This window comes from Ctenopharyngodon idella, chromosome 9 (assembly GCF_019924925.1).
Source record: "Ctenopharyngodon idella isolate HZGC_01 chromosome 9, HZGC01, whole genome shotgun sequence".
Classification (NCBI taxonomy): domain Eukaryota; kingdom Metazoa; phylum Chordata; class Actinopteri; order Cypriniformes; family Xenocyprididae; genus Ctenopharyngodon; species Ctenopharyngodon idella.
The window spans coordinates 436,464-455,717 of NC_067228.1; the positions used below are offsets into that span (position 1 = coordinate 436,464).

Below are 19,254 nucleotides of genomic sequence, written 5' to 3' on the forward strand. Positions count from 1 at the left end.
CAGCCATTTCATTTGTGATTAAAATATCTTAAAATGTAATAAATATATATATATTTTTTATTCTGGCATGATTTTATAACATCATATATCAACATACTGTAAAATGGTGTTAAAATTATGTGTAGAAGTCGTTGCTTTTTTATGAGAAAGAATGTCCGGAAAAATGAATTTCATTGATGTCATTCGGAGTAACCAATATAAAGGGACCATTTTGGATGAAGTCATGCGGTCAGTGTCATGTGACAGGATGTGACATCATTCAGACACCTGCAAATGACCACATGGTCATGAAGCAAAGTAACTAACTCTCTCTTAACTATTTGAAAAATTCATGTTTTCACTTGTTCATACGCATGTCCCGAAACATCAGGTCATTCGGTACAACCGCTATAAAACATGTTGTAATATTTTTATAACTTGTACTAAATGTAAATGTTTAATTGTCCTTTTGTTAGCTAGCTAGATATCAGCCTGTTAGCATTGTTTGAATTTGGTAAAACCAAAAGTGTCATTCGGTAAAACCGAAATTTTGGTTAAACTGAATGACTTTTTTGGTGACAAATTTTGTCCATCTTGTAAAAAAATGACAAAATCAGCGTTAAATGATTATAAAAACCACATAATCTCACTGTTAACACTTAGTAAAACTTCAAAATTAATTATATCTTTATTAGGTTTTTTTTTTTTTTTACTCTTTTAAAAACCTTATTCGTCAATGACCCAAATTCATTCGTCACTAGGTAGATTCTAGTTAAATTAGTCACATGTGATGCTCTTGTCCAAAAGTACGATTAACAAAACATAACCCAGACAAAATTAAAACCTAGGCCTCATTTATAAAGATGTTTGCAATAGAATGAGCCTAAATTAATAAATATAAAATAAAATAAATATAAAAAAAATTGGCAGATGCTCTCTGAAATTTCAAGTAAAGATCAGCCAACAGCATTTAACTATATTAAGTAGAAAAAAAACCCACAATAATTTGGTAAAGTTTATGTAGACCTTCTTTAAAATAAGATCCTAAGAAACAAATAAATACAGGTTACCTGAAAGGAGTCAATAACTCTTGAGCTGTGAAGACAAAAAAACAACCAGAAAACTGAGAAATACATATAAAGTATTGGTTCAGCGTTCATGTATGTATTTATACTAACCTTGATCATTTCTGTACCTGCCCTCCATATAATCATAGGGGAAGGAAAATGGTGCCACCTGCTGGAACACCTGAATATATGTGTAATTATGTGCAGGATGAGCAAGTGTCAGGAACTCAACCACTGATTGGTGTCATTTCCAATGATTGAGTTGGTGCTCAATCAACTCATAAATCAGTCACATCCTGATCACGCAAAAGACTTTGGTAGGAATTGATTCAACTCAAGAAAAAAGCGCCAACCTTGATGTGGACATTTATACCAGTACCTCAGGATTTACATCGACAATGGACTACTGAGGGAATCTACAAGATGGGTCAGAACCAACTTCATGAGAAGCATCAGGAACGATGTCTTTACTACCTTTCTGGGCCTCGAAAGTGGTAATTAATTTGCTGTCTATGGAGGGGTCAGAGAGCTCTCGGATTTCATCAAAAATGTCTTAATTTGTGTTCTGAAGATGAACGAAGGTCTTACGGGTGTGAAACGACATGATGGTGAGTAATTAATGACAGAATTTTTATTTTTGGGTGAACTAACCCTTTAAACATTATTTTGATATGACAAGGGAAAGGATGTTTTTGGTGAATTCGTCAACGCTCAGATTAAGTGCTGAAATAGAACATGTATTTTACTCTTCTTTTATTTGTTCTGTCATATGCACAGTTGGATGTTTAAAAATAATTTCAAGGATGGCAAACAATTCCATTATCTTCGATGGACTTACTAGTCAAACAATCGGATCATGACAACCATGTTATCCAAGAATTGCCTCTACACTACAGGATAACTGTTGACAGTTTCACCATTTTGACTTGCAATGTTATTTTTGTCATCAGGTTAACCTCAAATATATATTTGAATTTACCCAAAGTAGGTGACAGTTATAGTAATATACTCCTTGAGATGATTAAAATATTGAAAGCTTTCACAATGTGTTCATTTATACCCAATTTAAAACATATTTTTCTTTAGTTAGATTTTAGAATACATTTCATTATTTTTCATTATTTTGAACTCGAGACCAACACTCTCAAAAACTGACATTGCAAAAACTAATTTAAGCAAACTGAAACATCGAGGTGCACAAACTATGTTTTCTTTAATGGATAAATGGTGAAAATTGTTTAAAAAATATATAATTATCTTCAATGCACATGAAAAGTGTACTAAACTGTAGAATGAATCATATACACATGCAAGTTACCTGCGTAAATCTTGAGTTGAGAGTAAAAACTGAATCAGAAAGACAGAAAAACAGCTGATGAAGGCAAACCTAAACTGGATGTATTTATCCTCACCTGGACTTCACATTTCTGCAGCGTTCCTCCATATAACTAAACAGAAAGGTAAACGGAAAACCTGCTGGAAAACTTACACAACATACAGTATGAGAGAGCTAGAATGTAATGTGATCAGCGATAGTTAGTCCTGATCGATCGGCCGCAGATTGGTATCACTTCTGATCGGTTGTCTCAGTCCGATCACATAAAAATATCTCATCACACAACGCAAAAGACGCTTTCGTGTCAGCGTCAGTGTTTCAAAAGTGTCGAGAAACAGTGAAAAATGTGAGTCCCACAGTAAATAAAGTGTGAGAAACATCATCTATGACAACTAACCTGATTCTCAACTCACACGAGAGGTCTGAAGAAGTACATGAAAAGCTCTGGTAAGCAGCGGCGGCGCATCCAGTCAGGCGGGGAAAAAAAAAAATGATAACGGTTTTTAAAATTCAAATATCGCGCCAAAAGCAAACGGCTGCTCATTGACGCTTGTGCTGTTCTGATCCGGTTCACCTCATTAAAGCGCCAATAAAACATGAAATTGCAGGGACATTTATTTAATTTAAATTATAAAAAAAATGCAATGTAACTTACAATATATTACAATAAAATTGTAATATTGACAGTAAATTTACAGAAATTGACATTAAAATTAATTACACTTGTGGGTTGTGTAAAGGTACATTTGACATTTATTTATTTTTCTAACCCTAACTCATATCTATCTCTGTTGACAATACACAAGATGTTTATAGTTCCTTAATATGTGAATAAACACTAAGGGAAAGTAATCAGAAGTGCGTTAAAAGTCTTTCCATAGTAAACATATATAATAGACTAATTATAAAGAAATTTTAGGCAATATATGTAGAATCAGAATTATTGTCTTTAACAAATGTGCATTTAAAGACTGTTGAGTTCCAGAGTGTTATTTTCCTTTCCCACAACGACCTGTAAACAAAACATATTTGTTTATTAGCCTACTTCTCATAATAATTTTATAATCATTCCTGTTTGTGCAGCTTATTTCATAAGTTAGTTGTGAGAAGAGACTCACTTTTAGGAGCCTTCACCTTCTGGATCACCTGTTTAAGGGTTTGAGACCAACGCAGTGTCACATTTGTGAATCCTCTGTCAGCCAGAGCAGATCCCAACTGAAAATAGCATCAAAATAGCAAAAGACGACAATACGCTCAAATCTTCATGTCTCAAATTGTATGATATCACTGTAAACCCTGAATAAAACAATGTCACTTTATTACTCATTAAACAACTCTGGAGCAATATCAAGTTAATAGTAAAAGTATTTGGTGAATTTGCTGCAATAACCTTCATTTCATATACGATCATTAAAATCTTCGGTAAGAATTCAGGTTTCAGGTAACTCTCCAAAAGCAACAAAAACCAATCGCAACAAGCCTTAAAATGTTCACGAAGACATTTAAGGCTTAATTGAATTTCAAGTGTATCTCAAGACTAAGAGATCTGTTTTTTAAAAGAGGGAAAACAGACGACAGCTGCTGGTATTTTACAGTAATAATCATGAGGCTTAAATCTGTTTCTTTCTCTCACCTGTTTCAGAAAGTTTTCTTTCATTGGAGGGTCAGTCAAATCAACTCCGGAGTTAAACTGCATCTTTACAAATGATCTTTTCATAACGGGCCCTAAACAAAAACACATTGATACATGTAAAATGAATTAGTAGAGGTTGCATTCATTAAAACATTGGTTTTAGTTTTATTAGTTTATTTGTTGACAAAAATATGTGACAATGTTTTACCGTCGCCATAGACCTCCACCTCACAGAGAGTGAGTGTCTTCATGTGTCCAGGAATGATCAGATTCACATAACGTCCATCCATCCCATTACATGAGTAGCTGTAGGATTCGCCTGCTGTAATAGCAGGAATAACAGCACATCTACAGACAGAGAAACAGATGGAGATAAAAAAAAAATACTGCATTAATCCTTCACATTTATGCTTGATGCCTTGTATTCTTTCAACCTCAAGAGTCTCACATGGGATTATTGCTGCCGTTGTTCTCCAAAGAGTTTCCGATGTGAATCTCCGCTCCATTTATTTGCTCTGCACAGCAGTCCTTTCTGTTAGTGACGACCACTCTACTAACTCTGTAAACATGACGCAGATCCAGCCTCCACCACGGGTTAGTCTCATTAAGGGTTGACGAGCATCCCGTGTACAGCTCCTGCAGACCTCGATTACCATCAATGGCCTTTTCAGCAAACCAGCCCGCAGATGTTGACGACTGTGTAACTGCTTCACCTGCTGCCAGATTTCCTAGGATTTTTTTTTTAAATTACATCTTAATGCACAAAGTTTGTAGCAGTTGGGATCAGATTATTATTAGTTGTGAAGGGAGTCATTTCTACATGAACCACTGCCAAAAAACGATGCCTTCACAACTATATTCACAATAATTACATGATAAGTACCTTAACAGCCTCACATGCGAATGAACCTCATTGGTTCTTGAGGAAGCTCAAACGTGCTGCGTAACACGAGAATGAACCTCATTGGTTCTTGAGGAAGCTCAAACGTGCTGCGTAACACGAGAATGAACCTCATTGGTTCTTGCTGAAGCTCAAACGTCCTGCGTAACACGAGAATGAACCTCATTGGTTCTTGAGGAAGCTCAAACATGTTGCGTAACACGAGAATGAACCTCATTGGTTCTTGAGGAAGCTCAAATGTGCTGCGTAACACGAGAATGAACCTCATTGGTTCTTGCTGAAGCTCAAACGTGCTGCGTAACACGAGAATGAACCTCATTGGTTCTTGCTGAAGCTCAAACGTGCTGCGTAACACGAGAATGAACCTTATTGGTTCTTGCGGAAGCTCAAACGTGTTGCGTAACACGAGAATGAACCTCATTGGTTCTTGCTGAAGCTCAAATGTGCTGCGTAACACGAGAATGAACCTCATTGGTTCTTGCTGAAGCTCAAACGTGTTGCGTAACACGAGAATGAACCTCATTGGTTCTTGCTGAAGCTCAAATGTGTTGCGTAACACGAGAATGAAGCTCATTGGTTCTTGCTGAAGCTCAAACGTGCTGCGTAACACGAGAATGAACCTCATTGGTTCTTGCTGAAGCTCAAACGTGCTGCGTAACACGAGAATGAACCTCATTGGTTCTTGTGAAGCTCAAACGTGCTGCGTAACACGAGAATGAACCTCATTGGTTCTTGCTGAAGCTCAAACGTGCTGCGTAACACGAGAATGAAGCTCATTGGTTCTTGAGGAAGCTCAAACGTGCTGCGTAACATGAGAATGAACCTTATTGGTTCTTGCGGAAGCTCAAACGTGCTGCGTACCACGAGAATGAACCTCATTGGTTCTTGCGGAAGCTCAAACGTGCTGCGTAACACGAGAATGAACCTCATTGGTTCTTGAGGAAGCTCAAACGTGCTGCGTACCACGAGAATGAACCTCATTGGTTCTTGAGGAAGCTCAAACGTGCTGCGTACCACGAGAATGAACCTCATTGGTTCTTGAGGAAGCTCAAACGTGCTGCGTACCACGAGAATGAACCTCATTGGTTCTTGCGGAAGCTCAAACGTGCTGCGTACCACGAGAATGAAGCTCATTGGTTCTTGAGGAAGCTCAAACGTGCTGCGTAACACGAGAATGAACCTCATTGGTTCTTGAGGAAGCTCAAACATGTTGCGTAACACGAGAATGAACCTCATTGGTTCTTGCGGAAGCTCAAACGTGCTGCGTAACACGAGAATGAACCTCATTGGTTCTTTCGGAAGCTCAAACGTGTTGCGTAACACGAGAATGAACCTCACTGGTTCTTGAGGAAGCTCAAACGTGCTGCGTAACACGAGAATGAACCTCATTGGTTCTTGCTGAAGCTCAAACGTGCTGCGTAACACGAGAATGAACCTTATTGGTTCTTGAGGAAGCTCAAACGTGCTGCGTACCACGAGAATGAACCTCATTGGTTCTTGCGGAAGCTCAAACGTGCTGCGTAACACGAGAATTAACCTCATTGGTTCTTGAGGAAGCTCAAACGTGCTGCGTACCACGAGAATGAAGCTCATTGGTTCTTGAGGAAGCTCAAACGTGCTGCGTAACACGAGAATGAAGCTCATTGGTTCTTGAGGAAGCTCAAACGTGCTGCGTAACACGAGAATGAACCTCATTGGTTCTTGCTGAAGCTCAAACGTGCTGCGTAACATGAGAATGAACCTCATTGGTTCTTGCTGAAGCTCAAACGTGTTGCGTAACATGAGAATGAACCTCATTGGTTCTTTCGGAAGCTCAAACGTGCTGCGTAACACGAGAATGAACCTCATTGGTTCTTGCGGAAGCTCAAACGTGTTGCGTAACATGAGAATGAACCTCATTGGTTCTTTCGGAAGCTCAAACGTGCTGCGTAACACGAGAATGAAGCTCATTGGTTCTTGAGGAAGCTCAAACGTGCTGCGTAACATGAGAATGAACCTCATTGGTTCTTGCTGAAGCTCAAACGTGCTGCGTAACACGAGAATGAACCTCATTGGTTCTTGAGGAAGCTCAAACGTGCTGCGTAACACGAGAATGAACCTCATTGGTTCTTTCGGAAGCTCAAACGTGCTGCGTAACACGAGAATGAACCTCATTGGTTCTTGAGGAAGCTCAAACGTGCTGCGTAACACGAGAATGAACCTCATTGGTTCTTGCTGAAGCTCAAACGTTTTGCGTAACACGAGAATGAACCTCATTGGTTCTTGCGGAAGCTCAAACGTGCTGCGTAACACGAGAATGAAGCTCATTGGTTCTTGAGGAAGCTCAAACGTGCTGCGTAACACGAGAATGAACCTCATTGGTTCTTGAGGAAGCTCAAACGTGCTGCGTAACACGAGAATGAACCTCATTGGTTCTTGCGGAAGCTCAAACGTGCTGCGTAACACGAGAATGAAGCTCATTGGTTCTTGAGGAAGCTCAAACGTGCTGCGTAACACGAGAATGAACCTCATTGGTTCTTGAGGAAGCTCAAACGTGCTGCGTAACATGAGAATGAACCTCATTGGTTCTTGCTGAAGCTCAAACGTGTTGCGTAACACGAGAATGAACCTCATTGGTTCTTTCGGAAGCTCAAACGTGCTGCGTAACACGAGAATGAACCTCATTGGTTCTTGCGGAAGCTCAAACGTGTTGCGTAACACGAGAATGAACCTCATTGGTTCTTGCTGAAGCTCAAACGTGTTGCGTAACACGAGAATGAACCTCATTGGTTCTTTCGGAAGCTCAAACGTGCTGCGTAACACGAGAATGAAGCTCATTGGTTCTTGCTGAAGCTCAAACGTGTTGCGTAACACGAGAATGAACCTCATTGGTTCTTTCGGAAGCTCAAACGTGCTGCGTAACACGAGAATGAACCTCATTGGTTCTTGCGGAAGCTCAAACGTGTTGCGTAACACGAGAATGAACCTCATTGGTTCTTTCGGAAGCTCAAACGTGCTGCGTAACACGAGAATGAACCTCATTGGTTCTTGAGGAAGCTCAAACGTGCTGCGTAACATGAGAATGAACCTCATTGGTTCTTGCTGAAGCTCAAACGTGTTGCGTAACACGAGAATGAACCTCATTGGTTCTTGAGGAAGCTCAAACGTGCCGCGTAACACGAGAATGAACCTCATTGGTTCTTGCGGAAGCTCAAACGTGCTGCGTAACACGAGAATGAACCTCATTGGTTCTTGAGGAAGCTCAAACGTGCTGCGTAACACGAGAATGAACCTCATTGGTTCTCACTGAAGCTCAAACGTGAGTAATTAATGACAGAATTTTCATTTTTGGGTGAACTTACCCTTTAAACATTTTCCCTGAATGTTAGAATAGTTTGCAAGAGCCAGACTGTAAACTGTGAAAGAATCTAGTAAGTAGATGAGTTCATCATGTTTGACTAAACTAATCACTTGTTGGCAACCATTATATATAAATGTAATATATACATGGTACAGCGTAGTAAGTTAAATAAAAGGGATTAGTACCGATGTATTTCATGAATGCAGTCATACTAATTCGGAAGGACATGAGCATGAATATAACATGATTATTTAGAAATTTTGGTGAAGTTTGTCTTTATTGGACTTTTTTTTTTTTAAATATTACATTCAATACTAAAAAGTGCTTTACAACAATGAATTACCTGCCAAATACCCGTAGACTCCAACTTCACAAAGGCTAAGGATCTTCAGATTTCCAGGAATATGAACAACCATATAACGTCCCTCCATCCCGCCGCATGTGAAAGTGACCGTGGCACTCGCTGCAAGAGTCGAAATCACATCACATCTACAGACAGAGAGATCATCTGTTATCGGTTTCTGTTCATCTGCAGCCACATTCATCAAAACAGTCAGAGAAAGCCTTACATGGGGTTGCTGTAAATGTCAAGGAAGTTCCCAATACGAATCACCGCCCCGTTTATCCTCGCAGCACTGCTGTGTCTATTAGTGATGCTCACTCTGTTCACTCTGTATACTTTCAGAAGATCCAGTCTCCACCACGGATTGGTCTCTTCGTTAGTGTGGGTCCAGGATGTGAGCAAACCATCAATGGCAAATTCAGGCACAGCGTCTGCGTAAGTTGACGACTGACTAGTTGTCCCCCATACTGCTGCGTTCTCTGGAAAATGTTGCAGGGATAAAGCCAGTAAGTATCACCACCTTTTTATTCTCATCAAGCATTAGATTTTGCAGAAGACCTTGCAGGAGAAGCATTTTCCCAAAGTAATCTTTTTTATTCACCATCAGCAACATGCATAGAAGAGGAAGAGTTGTTGTAGTAGAGTGTTGTTGACATGCCGTCATTTTACGCTGGACTGCTTCACAAACGAGGGTCAATTCAACACAAAACATTAACATGACGGCACATGCTAGTGGATGAGTTGAATCAACTCCACAGCAACTACATAAATTTATCCTCTAACGTTCAGAAACGTCCAGTTTCATTCTAAAAGTTGTAACTTCTTCCTGAGTCTCTCCATCAGTGTCGACTCCGGTTTGAACAATGTAAGGCTGAACACCGTTACTGACAATCCTCATTTTGGCTGCGTGAGATTCTCCAGCTTTGTTGTTGTCGAGCGACCAAAGCGTGAGCTGTTAAAGCTCTGCCCTCTTCTGGAAAGGGGGCGGGAGCAGCAGCTCATTTGCATTTAAAGGGACACACACAAAAACGGCGTGTTTTTGCTCACACCCAAATAGGGGCAAATTTGACAAGCTATAATAAATGATCTGTGGGGTATTTTGAGCTGAAACTTCACAGACACATTCTGGAGACACCAGAGACTTATATTACATCTTGTGAAAGGAGCATTATCGGTCCCCACAGAGCTTCATTACGGGGCTAAATTTCCAAGTACTTTTATATTTTCCAGTTCAAACAGACAAAACAGAACAAAGGTGTCAATAAACTGAATGATTCTTACCTTCTTGTCCATTCACCATTTCCTCAATCACGAAAAACCCTGTGTACCAGAGAATCAGGATTTGGTTGAATCACACTGAAATATGTTTTTGATTTAATTCACTTTGATATTGTTGCTAATAAATAAAACATCATCTGAATGATAATGAAATCATAAAACATTGATCTGTGCAATGACCATGTTGTGTGCAATGACCAGGAGCAGACTGTTTGTTTAAAGACAGACAAGAACAGATAAAAACATGTTTGTGCAAAACCACTACAAGACAAACACCAACATAAATCAAATCAAACCATTTACATACACAAATGAGCATCTATTTAACATAAGATTTGATTAGTAAAGTAGATCTAAAACAAATAAACTGAGAAGAACTCAGAGACAAGGAACTTCATGACCTGATCAAAAGACTGGGGTCAGTAATGTGTTTTTAAGAACTTGATAGATTTATTCATTAAGGATGCATTAAGTAACCTACGCTCAAAAAAATTAGATTTACGCAATTTAATTAATTGTAAAATTCCATCAAATTGAATTAAAATGCTGTTCTTTTGAACTTTCTATTCATCAAAGAATCCTAAAAAATAAAATGTATGACAGTTTCCACAAAAATATGACTGTTTTCAACATTGATAATAATCATAAATGTTTCTTGATCATCAAATCATCATATCAGAATGATTTCTTAAGGATCATGTGACACTGAAGACTGGAGTAATGATGCTGAAAATTCAGCTTTGATCACAGGAATAAATTACACTTTACTATATATTCACATAGAAAACAGCTGATTTACACTGGAATAATATTTCACTGTTTTTACTGTATTTTTGATCAAATAAATGCAGCTTTGGTGAGCATAAAAATCATTTCAAAAGCATGAAAAATCCACAAACTTCTGAACAGAGGTAAAAAAGTTACATAATGCAAATCATGATTTAAAAATGTTGTGGTTCATTATACACAAGCAAGAATGCATGAAACATTTCTAGAATATTTAGATTTGTTTGGCAAGAAATTTCATCACTTTACAATGTAAAATCCACAGTAGAAAGTGAGATGAATGTAAACTAATACAAACAGAGCAACATTAAGGGAAAGACTCCAGAAATCTCAGTTAATATTAGTGTAAAACAGCAGATGCATGTATGTTGTACTTTACCCAGTAAGATCCACAGGCACTTGAAGAGCTTCATCATGTTGATTAAAGTTGTCTGTCTGTCTTTAGGGTGTGAGTTATATACATTTTATGGAGGAAGACACATTTAAATGCGCATCACATGACATGCATCGTCTCTCCTCCCTTCTATCGATATCACACTCAACTGTCTCTCTCTTCACTCTCTCTGAATTTACTTGAAACATTTTGTTTTCAGAGATTATATTTCATTTAACAGTCAAATCTGCTACTAACAGTAATAACTTATTGTTAATATTTGCTTGTAATTAGCATGCTGACAGCATTATGACTCCAAACAGCATCCAGCATTTACTCACCATCACCCTGCTGCTGTTTCATGTAAGACAGAAAGATATATTTTGAAACGTGTTCATGCAGATTTTTTCCACAGAACTTCACTGTGCATTTCCACAGATTATAAGAGATGAATCAAGTCTAAAAGAACGACCTTTGAGTGAAGAAAGAGATTTAAGAAAAGGTGAGATCATACAATAAGTACTCAAAGGGAATTAACAACAGACATTCAATATATTGTACAAGGAAGAGAAATTAAAGTCAGATCTTTTCTGAGAAGCAGCTGACAGAAGATGCAAAACGTTCAAGGAAAATCCAGTCTGATGGAAATGTCTTCAAAAGAACCAGAAGAAATAAGTATACTTCAAGTTCATTTTATTAAGTAAAGTTCAAGTATATTTTTATGTTGTAACTATACTAAAGTAGTATACTTGTAATTGTACTATTTCAATATTACTTGGCCAACTTTTTAGTGTATAAAAGTAAAAAGATTTTAATGTTCGTATCTCCCAGGATACGTCGCCCTCAGAATGTTTTGCTCAGAAATCTTGATTTTTATAAAGTAAATGTAAAATAAACATGCATCATTTTTTTAATGTTAAAAATTAAAACTTCTTTTTTATTTATTTATTTTTTACATTTTTTCATGTTAATGTAAATGTCAGATATGACACAACATACTTTTGGAGAACATTTATTTGTCCATTTCTCAATTATCATTGATTTTCATATATATAAGCTATAAAAGCCTAATCTTTTTTTAAATGATGCATGAATAATCAAGTAAACCCAAGCTGCTTCAGTACAGTGTATGTTTATTTTACATTTACTTTTTAAAAATCATTAAAGATTTAAGAGCAAAACAGACTTTACTTGATTAAAAAAGTATGAACTATCAATCAGAGGACAGAATATGGAAGCATATTTGTATTATGGAAGCAATATTCAATATGAAATTTAATATGCAAAATGGCAATGCATTTCCATTTTTAAATTTCCATTTTCCATACCATATGTGCAACCTTTGGATTAAAAAATAATCATTCAAATTCAATAATATAATTTACATTTGCTATTTCCTACACTAGTTTTAACATATAATTTAAACATATATTTTAACGCTTTATAAGTTGCAAAATTAAAATAAAAATGTATTACAGAAATGATAATATATGTTTAGCACGTTCAAGCAAAAAAATGTAGCAAAATGATAATTTAAATGTTGTTTTTCTCAATTGCATTTACATTCAAAAGGTTGCACATATGGTGTGGAAGATGTAAATTTAAATGCAGAAATGCATTGCCATTTTGCATATCGTCCCCTTGGAATTATAAGGTTCTATCTGCATTATATATATATAGATATAGATATTGAGCTTCAAAGTTTTTGCAATCCATTCGACTTTGTAGACAGAATTTTTTTGTTTTTTAAATAAAAAGTCCCAAAATGTACACAACCACTTCAGGTGGTGGTATTTAAATGCTGCCCATGAACTAAACAAAAAATTTATGAACAAAGTCACCAGATCTAAATATTCACACCAAACACCCTTTCAAGATAAAACCAAGAAATGAGACCCAAACTTTCCCTGCCTCTCCCCACAGCTGAACAGAATGACTAATCATATCAGTAAACACAGTGACAAACTGGCGGGAAACATGTGACTGAAGGAAAATAAACTAAAACTCCATGAAAATGAAACCAAGACAAAAACAAATAAAGTACAAATAATATCCATGATTCTGGTAACAGCTGCTAAGGGTTTGGACGAATGTCGGTATAGTTTTTATGAACTTGAGACATTCGAATGATTTTGATCTCTTCTGGTTTAGATTTTTCATCATGCCACAGATACTCGGGTGAAAGCAGTTTACTGGGTTTGTTATAAAGGAAGTACTTGTTCAAATGAGACTCCTCCTGCCATACCGCCTCGATGGATTTAGATGAATCAATCTCCAGCTGCTCCCGGCAGGTTTTAGCAAGTTGATATACATCTTTCACAAAGCCACCGATCACAGCTCCACCATAATAATAATCACCCTCAGCGTAAGGAATGAATGCTTGAGACTCTGGCCTGCGTTCATATGTGAATTGTTCACGAGAGGAACTATAAAACCATGGATGTATCACACCTACTAGGCGACCCAAAGTCTCTACCCCCCAGCGACCATAAAACTTTGAGTCCACATCAAGGCTGAAAACATAGTCAGCTTCATTGACCAGTCGACTCTCAATCAGTTTCTCCAGTCTTGTCATCCTGCGCAAACTGATCTCCTGCCATCTGTTAGAACTAGGGACTTTTATCACAGTCAGATGATGGTCTTCACCCAGTTCCACTGCAGGAACCTGTTCTGGTTCATCAGTGAATATATAATAATGCACATGAAATCCAACAAAGTAATTCTGCTCTGCAGACTCCAGGAAATCTTTAAGAAACCGTGTGTATCTGAAAAACAGAAAGGGAGAAGGATTAGAAAAGCAATAAATAAGATGGCAATTAAATTCCACCAACACAAGAACTGAAAAAAAGACAAACAATATACAGTTGAAAAATTGACTATAGGCATGAGGTAAACTGTTACTTTTCTAATAAAAGCAGAAAAATACAGTAAAATTAGACAGCGTGACTTTAGTGGTTCCCAGATTAGGAGAATTAAAATACTTATTTTTACTTGATTGTACTAGTTTGACTAATTTTGTACTAATTTTAGGAGATTTTAGGATTGCTGTATTATTTTAGGAGCTTTGTACTGTACTCAAGTGCAATTTAACCCTCTGGTCCTCTTGGGTCAAAAATGACCAATGAATTTTCTGTTTTGAAGTTTTAAATGGGATGACTTGAAAAAGTATATTAAATACCACTAACACTTAAATAGATTTGTATTGCATTGAAATAAAGTATACTGCCGCAAAAATATACAGAGGAGTTTTATTAGTGTACTTCTTAAAAGTGTGCTTTGAATGCTTTAAAATTATTTCTATCTTAGTAGACTTTTATATAGTAATCCTACATTTAAATTAAACTGATTTTATTAATAATATGTTACTAATTGTAACAAGGCTGTTTTAGAAGATAGCACGTTGGATCCAGATGCAGTTCAAGCGTTTATTTAAACAAAACAGAGGTAAATCCAGGCAGAGAACACAAGAGTCCAGGCATTGAACAGGATAATCCATCACAGGAAACAACAACAACTAAAACAAATGCACACGATACATCCAAGTAGGACAACACCAGACAAAGAACATGAGAAACACCGGGGTATGTATACACAAGGGGTGATTGGCAAACAAGAAACACCTGGGAACAATCAGAGAACTAATCAACAAGAAAAACTACAAAGGACTACAAAACATGGCACTAGGACAGAAATACAACAAAAGTCCACAAGACAGGGGAACACAGGCTGGGATCATGACAGAGCCCCCCCTTTAAGAAGTGGACTCCAGACGCTCCTAAAAAAACAACAGACAAGAGTCCAGGAGGGTGGTGGAGTGGAGGTGGATCAGGGGAGGGATAGAGGGATTGGCCCATGTGGTGGGAGAAGGACTGGAGACTGAGGCAGATTGGAAGGCCAGGGCGGAGCAGTCTGGACAGGCACCCAGGGTAGAGAAGGCTTGATAGCCAGCTAGGGTGGAGCAGGCTGAACAGGCATCCATGGCGGAGCAGGTGACCACCACAGCAGTGCATTCGTAGCTGAGGACCTCCACAGCAGAGCAGACGACCACCATAGAAGCGCAGATAGGCTTGAAGACCCCCATGGTGGAGCAGACAACCACCACAGTAGGTCTGGTGAAATTGGAAACCACCATTGCTTATCAGGTGCAACTGAAACATCAAACACAGAGAGGTTAGTGTTGGCCACAAGGGCCGTGTCATAACAGGCAGGAAGCTCAAGGGCGTCCTCGATCGTCATAGAGAAACCAGCAGGATGATCCAAGTTGGTCTCTGTGGTTGCTTCAGGGCAGACAAGAAGTTTAGAGCACACAAGAATCTCGGGGACGACCTCCATGGTCGCATCAGGGCAAACAAGAAACTCTGGGGTAGGAGTGGGCTCTGGAGCGGACTCATGGGCTGAAGCAGGCTCTGGAGCAGACTCATGGACTGGAGCAGGCTCTGGAACGAATTCATGCACTGGAGCAGGCTCTGGAGCAGATTCATGGACTGGATCGGGCTCAGGGACTGGAGCCGATGTGTGTGCAGCCCACACACACCAAATGGCTGTGGCCATAATGGCCAGCACTGCAATCTCTGAGGGGCTCAGGCATGGCGGCCATCTTGGCTGAGGGCTCAGACATGACAGCCATCTTGGCTGAGGGCTCAGGAGTGGCAGCCATCTTGTCTGAGGGCTCAGGGGTGGCTGCCATCTTAGCTGAGGGCTCAGGGGTGGCTGCCATCTTGGCTGAGGGCTCAGGCATGGCAGCCATCTTGGCTGAGGACTCCGGCGTGGCGGCCATCTTGGCTGAAGGTTCAGACGTGGCGACCATCTTCGCTGAGGGCTCAGACTTGGCAGTCATGACGGAACGAGGCTCTGGAATGGTGGCTATCTTGGGACGAGGCTCTGGAATGGCGGCCATCTTGGAACAAGGCTCTGGAATGGCGGCCATCTTGGAACAATGCTCTGGAATGGCGGCCATCTTGGAACGAGGCTCTGGAATGGCGGCCATCTTGGGACAAGGCTCTGGAATGATGGCCATGACGGAACAAGGCTCTGGAATGGCGGCCATCTTGGCTTGTGTGGCTGGTACAGAAGGAATGTCAGGTTCCTCCTCCACAACTCCCACAGTAAATGCTGAGCTGTTCAGTTGCAGTGGCAAGTCAATATAAAATTCTAACGTCCAATGAGGGTCATGTAGTGGCATTACTGAACTGAGTGGCTTGGATAGCCCCCCTCTAAAAAAAAAAAGTCACAAGACATACCATGTCCAAGTTTGTCAAATGAGCCAGCTCGATGAATTCCAGTACATAGTCCTCTATACTGCAATCTCCTTGTCTGTGTTCTGTAACAAGGCTGTTTTAGAAGATAGCACGTTGGATCCAGATGCAGTTTAAGAGTTTATTTAAACAAAACAACAGAGGTAAATCCAGGCAGAGAACACTAGTGATGGCCGATTTCGAAACACTGTTTCGTGAAGCTCCAAAGCGTTATGAATCTTTTGTTTCGAATCAGTGATTCGGAGCGTGTATCACGTGATTTTAGTAAACGAGGCTTCATTACGTCATCACTGTTTCGTAACGTTTCAAAACAGTTCGAAATTTCAATGGTTCACCGGTAAAAGGGCGATGATAAAGTGAACCCATGAATCATGCGGATTCACTGAGAACTACTGAACAAGTGTCTATGGGTTTTACCCTATGGTTTTATACATTTGTAGATGTTTTAACTAGACACTAGAATAATTAAAATGAATAATGGTAGTTATTAATCCCTTATTGGCCTGTTTAGCTTGAGCCATGGAAAGAGAAACAAGCCCTGAAAATTGATAAAAGAACACATATTATACAGACACTCTATATTTAATCTTATTAGATGATTAGTTAATTGCATTTGATAGATTTTACTTTCAATAAACCTTCTGCAATACATTTGTGAAGGGTGTTTTTAATGCATGTTTGGCCTGAGTTTTGTTGCATTTGCACTGTTCTGACCACTAGGGGTCACTGTGGAGACAGGTGTCAGATTGTTTCAGAGCCTTGACACATTACGGCACATTTGCTTCAACTGCTTCAGTGTTTCACGAAGCCTCGATCTGCCCATCACTAGAGAACACAAGAGTCCAGGCAATGAACAGGATAATCCATAACAGGGAACAACAACAACTAAAACAAATGCACACGATACATCCACCATAGGACACTATAAGACAACACCAGACAAAGAACATTGGGGTATGTATACACAAGGGGTGATTGGCAAACAAGAAACACCTGGGAACAATCAAAGAAATAATCAACAAGAAAAACTACAAAGGACTACAAAGCATGGCACTAGGACAGGAAATACAACGAAAGTCCACAAGACAGGGGAACACAGGCTGGGATCATGACACTAATGTACTAGTTATAAGTACTCTGGTGTTCCCAGAATATGTCTGTGAAAATTCAGCTCAAGAAATGCCCAATCCTTCATTTATAGCCTCAGCTGTACTGAAAAGGCATTCTTGTTTATTTTGATACTGTTTAAACTCAAAGTAAAGGAAGATCAGAGATAGGAGAGATAGGTACTCACTTTCCAAGAGCGAAGACTGTAGTTGCTATGGTGAAGTTTCGTTGTTTGTAGATCGAATCAATCAATGTGGGATCAAATGTTCCTTCCCATACGATTGGGGCTAACCATGGTGACAAGGAAACACCTTTGCCATCTGGGCTGTTTTAAATAAATTCAAATACATATGCATGAAATTCAAATCCAAATGCATATTAGTATATATACGCAAAGAACTGTTTATGGTCTTACCCCAGCACACGGGGCTGATTGTATGAAAGCCTGTACAATAATAAATAAATAAATAAATAATTATACACTTATTTTGTATATTTAAATACACACACATACATGTATATATTTAAGAAATATTTGCATGTATATATTGTACATATATTTAAATAATTTATATATAAATATAAATATTTTATATATAAATATAACAATTTTTTTTAAATATATACATGCATGTGTGTGTATTTATATATACATAATAAGTATACACAGCACACACACATATATATTATGTAAACACAAACTTTTATTTTGGATGCGATTAATCGCAATTAATGGTTTGCCCAGCATTAAAATCTTAATACTACCTTTTTGTTTGTTGAACTGAATTTCACATTTGCAATTGTGTGGATACTCTGGAAAAAATTCATTCTCGCTCGTTTAATATATGATCAACATTAAAAACGAACTCACACAGGAGTTGTGTATTGAAGAGAGTTTGAGTCTTAAATCGATCTCTATGCAACCACTGCATTAGAGGATAGGGAATCTGTTAAGAATACGGAAAAGTTTACATACCCCTGCAAAATGTTTATTATTTTAACAAAATAAGAGGGATCATACAAAATGTGTGTTATTTTTTATTTAGTACTGTCCTGAATAAGATATTTTACATAAAAGATATAGTCCACTAGACAAAAAAATGGCTTAATTTATAAAAATAACCCCATTTAAAAGTTCACATACCCTTGATTTTTAATTACCTGGATGATCTACGACTGTTTGTTTGTTTTGTGATGGTTGTTCATGAGTCTCTTGTTTGTTCTGAGCAGTTAAACTGAGCTCTGTTCTTCAGAAAAATCCTCCAGCTCCTGCAGATTCTTCAGTTTTCCACCATCTTTTGCATATTTGAACCCTTTACAGCAGGGATGCACCGATATGAAAATTTTGGCCAATACCGATAATTCTTTACATTTTAAAGCTGATAACCGATATATTGTCAGATAAATCTAAATCCAAATTTTAATATACTTAGAGAACCTGATTACAAAAAACGTGCACGCTGAAGCTGAAGAGCTGAATGAGCACCGGGAAGAGCTTTTCCAGCAGGTTATTTTATGACAGATTCAATTCAAAATCATCATGGCGATCAGTGCTGAAGTATCTCAGCTGAAGGAAATAATATGTTATCTATCGGCTTTAATATATCGGCCTAATTTTCTTATTGGATTTATAACGATAACATTAAAAATGACCATTTATCGACCGATATCAATATGTGTCTGATATTTCGTGCATCCCTACTTTCCAGCAGTGACTGAATGATTTTGAGATCCATCTTTTCACACTGAGGACAACTGAGGGACTCAAACACAACTATTAAACAAGGTTCAAACATTCACTGATGCTCCAGAAGGAAACACGACGCATTAAGAACCAGTGCTTTTCCTGGGCTCTG

The 19,254-nt window shown here is 38.4% G+C and overlaps 2 protein-coding genes across 2 annotated transcripts; both read right to left on the minus strand.

Annotated features, from left to right (window-relative positions):
- Positions 1-2,993: 2,993 nt before the first annotated feature.
- LOC127518847 (uncharacterized) lies at positions 2,994-9,085 on the minus strand (the record flags this gene model as incomplete). Its single annotated transcript, XM_051906059.1, has 7 exons — positions 2,994-3,394; positions 3,501-3,597; positions 4,016-4,107; positions 4,224-4,363; positions 4,464-4,743; positions 8,600-8,745; positions 8,826-9,085. Coding segments are annotated over 7 exons (1,038 nt in total), but the record flags the coding sequence as incomplete, so codon positions are not given.
- Positions 9,086-12,552: 3,467 nt separating this feature from the next.
- Positions 12,553-18,526, minus strand: LOC127518848 (globoside alpha-1,3-N-acetylgalactosaminyltransferase 1-like). Its single transcript, XM_051906060.1, has 3 exons — positions 18,522-18,526; positions 17,586-17,723; positions 12,553-13,801 (listed from the first exon to the last, which is right to left on the minus strand). The coding sequence occupies exons 1-3, from the start codon at positions 18,524-18,526 to the stop codon at positions 13,111-13,113; spliced, it is 834 nt and encodes a 277-aa protein (XP_051762020.1). The 3' UTR covers positions 12,553-13,110.
- Between the last annotated feature and the right edge of the window lie 728 nt (positions 18,527-19,254).

Excerpts from the sequence above, each read along its gene's own strand:
- LOC127518848 (XM_051906060.1), bottom strand. Across the intron at positions 13,802-17,585 it reads ACAGTCTTCGCTCTTGGAAA|ATACACACGGTTTCTTAAAG; the intron begins GTGAGTACCTAT and ends TCTGTTTTTCAG.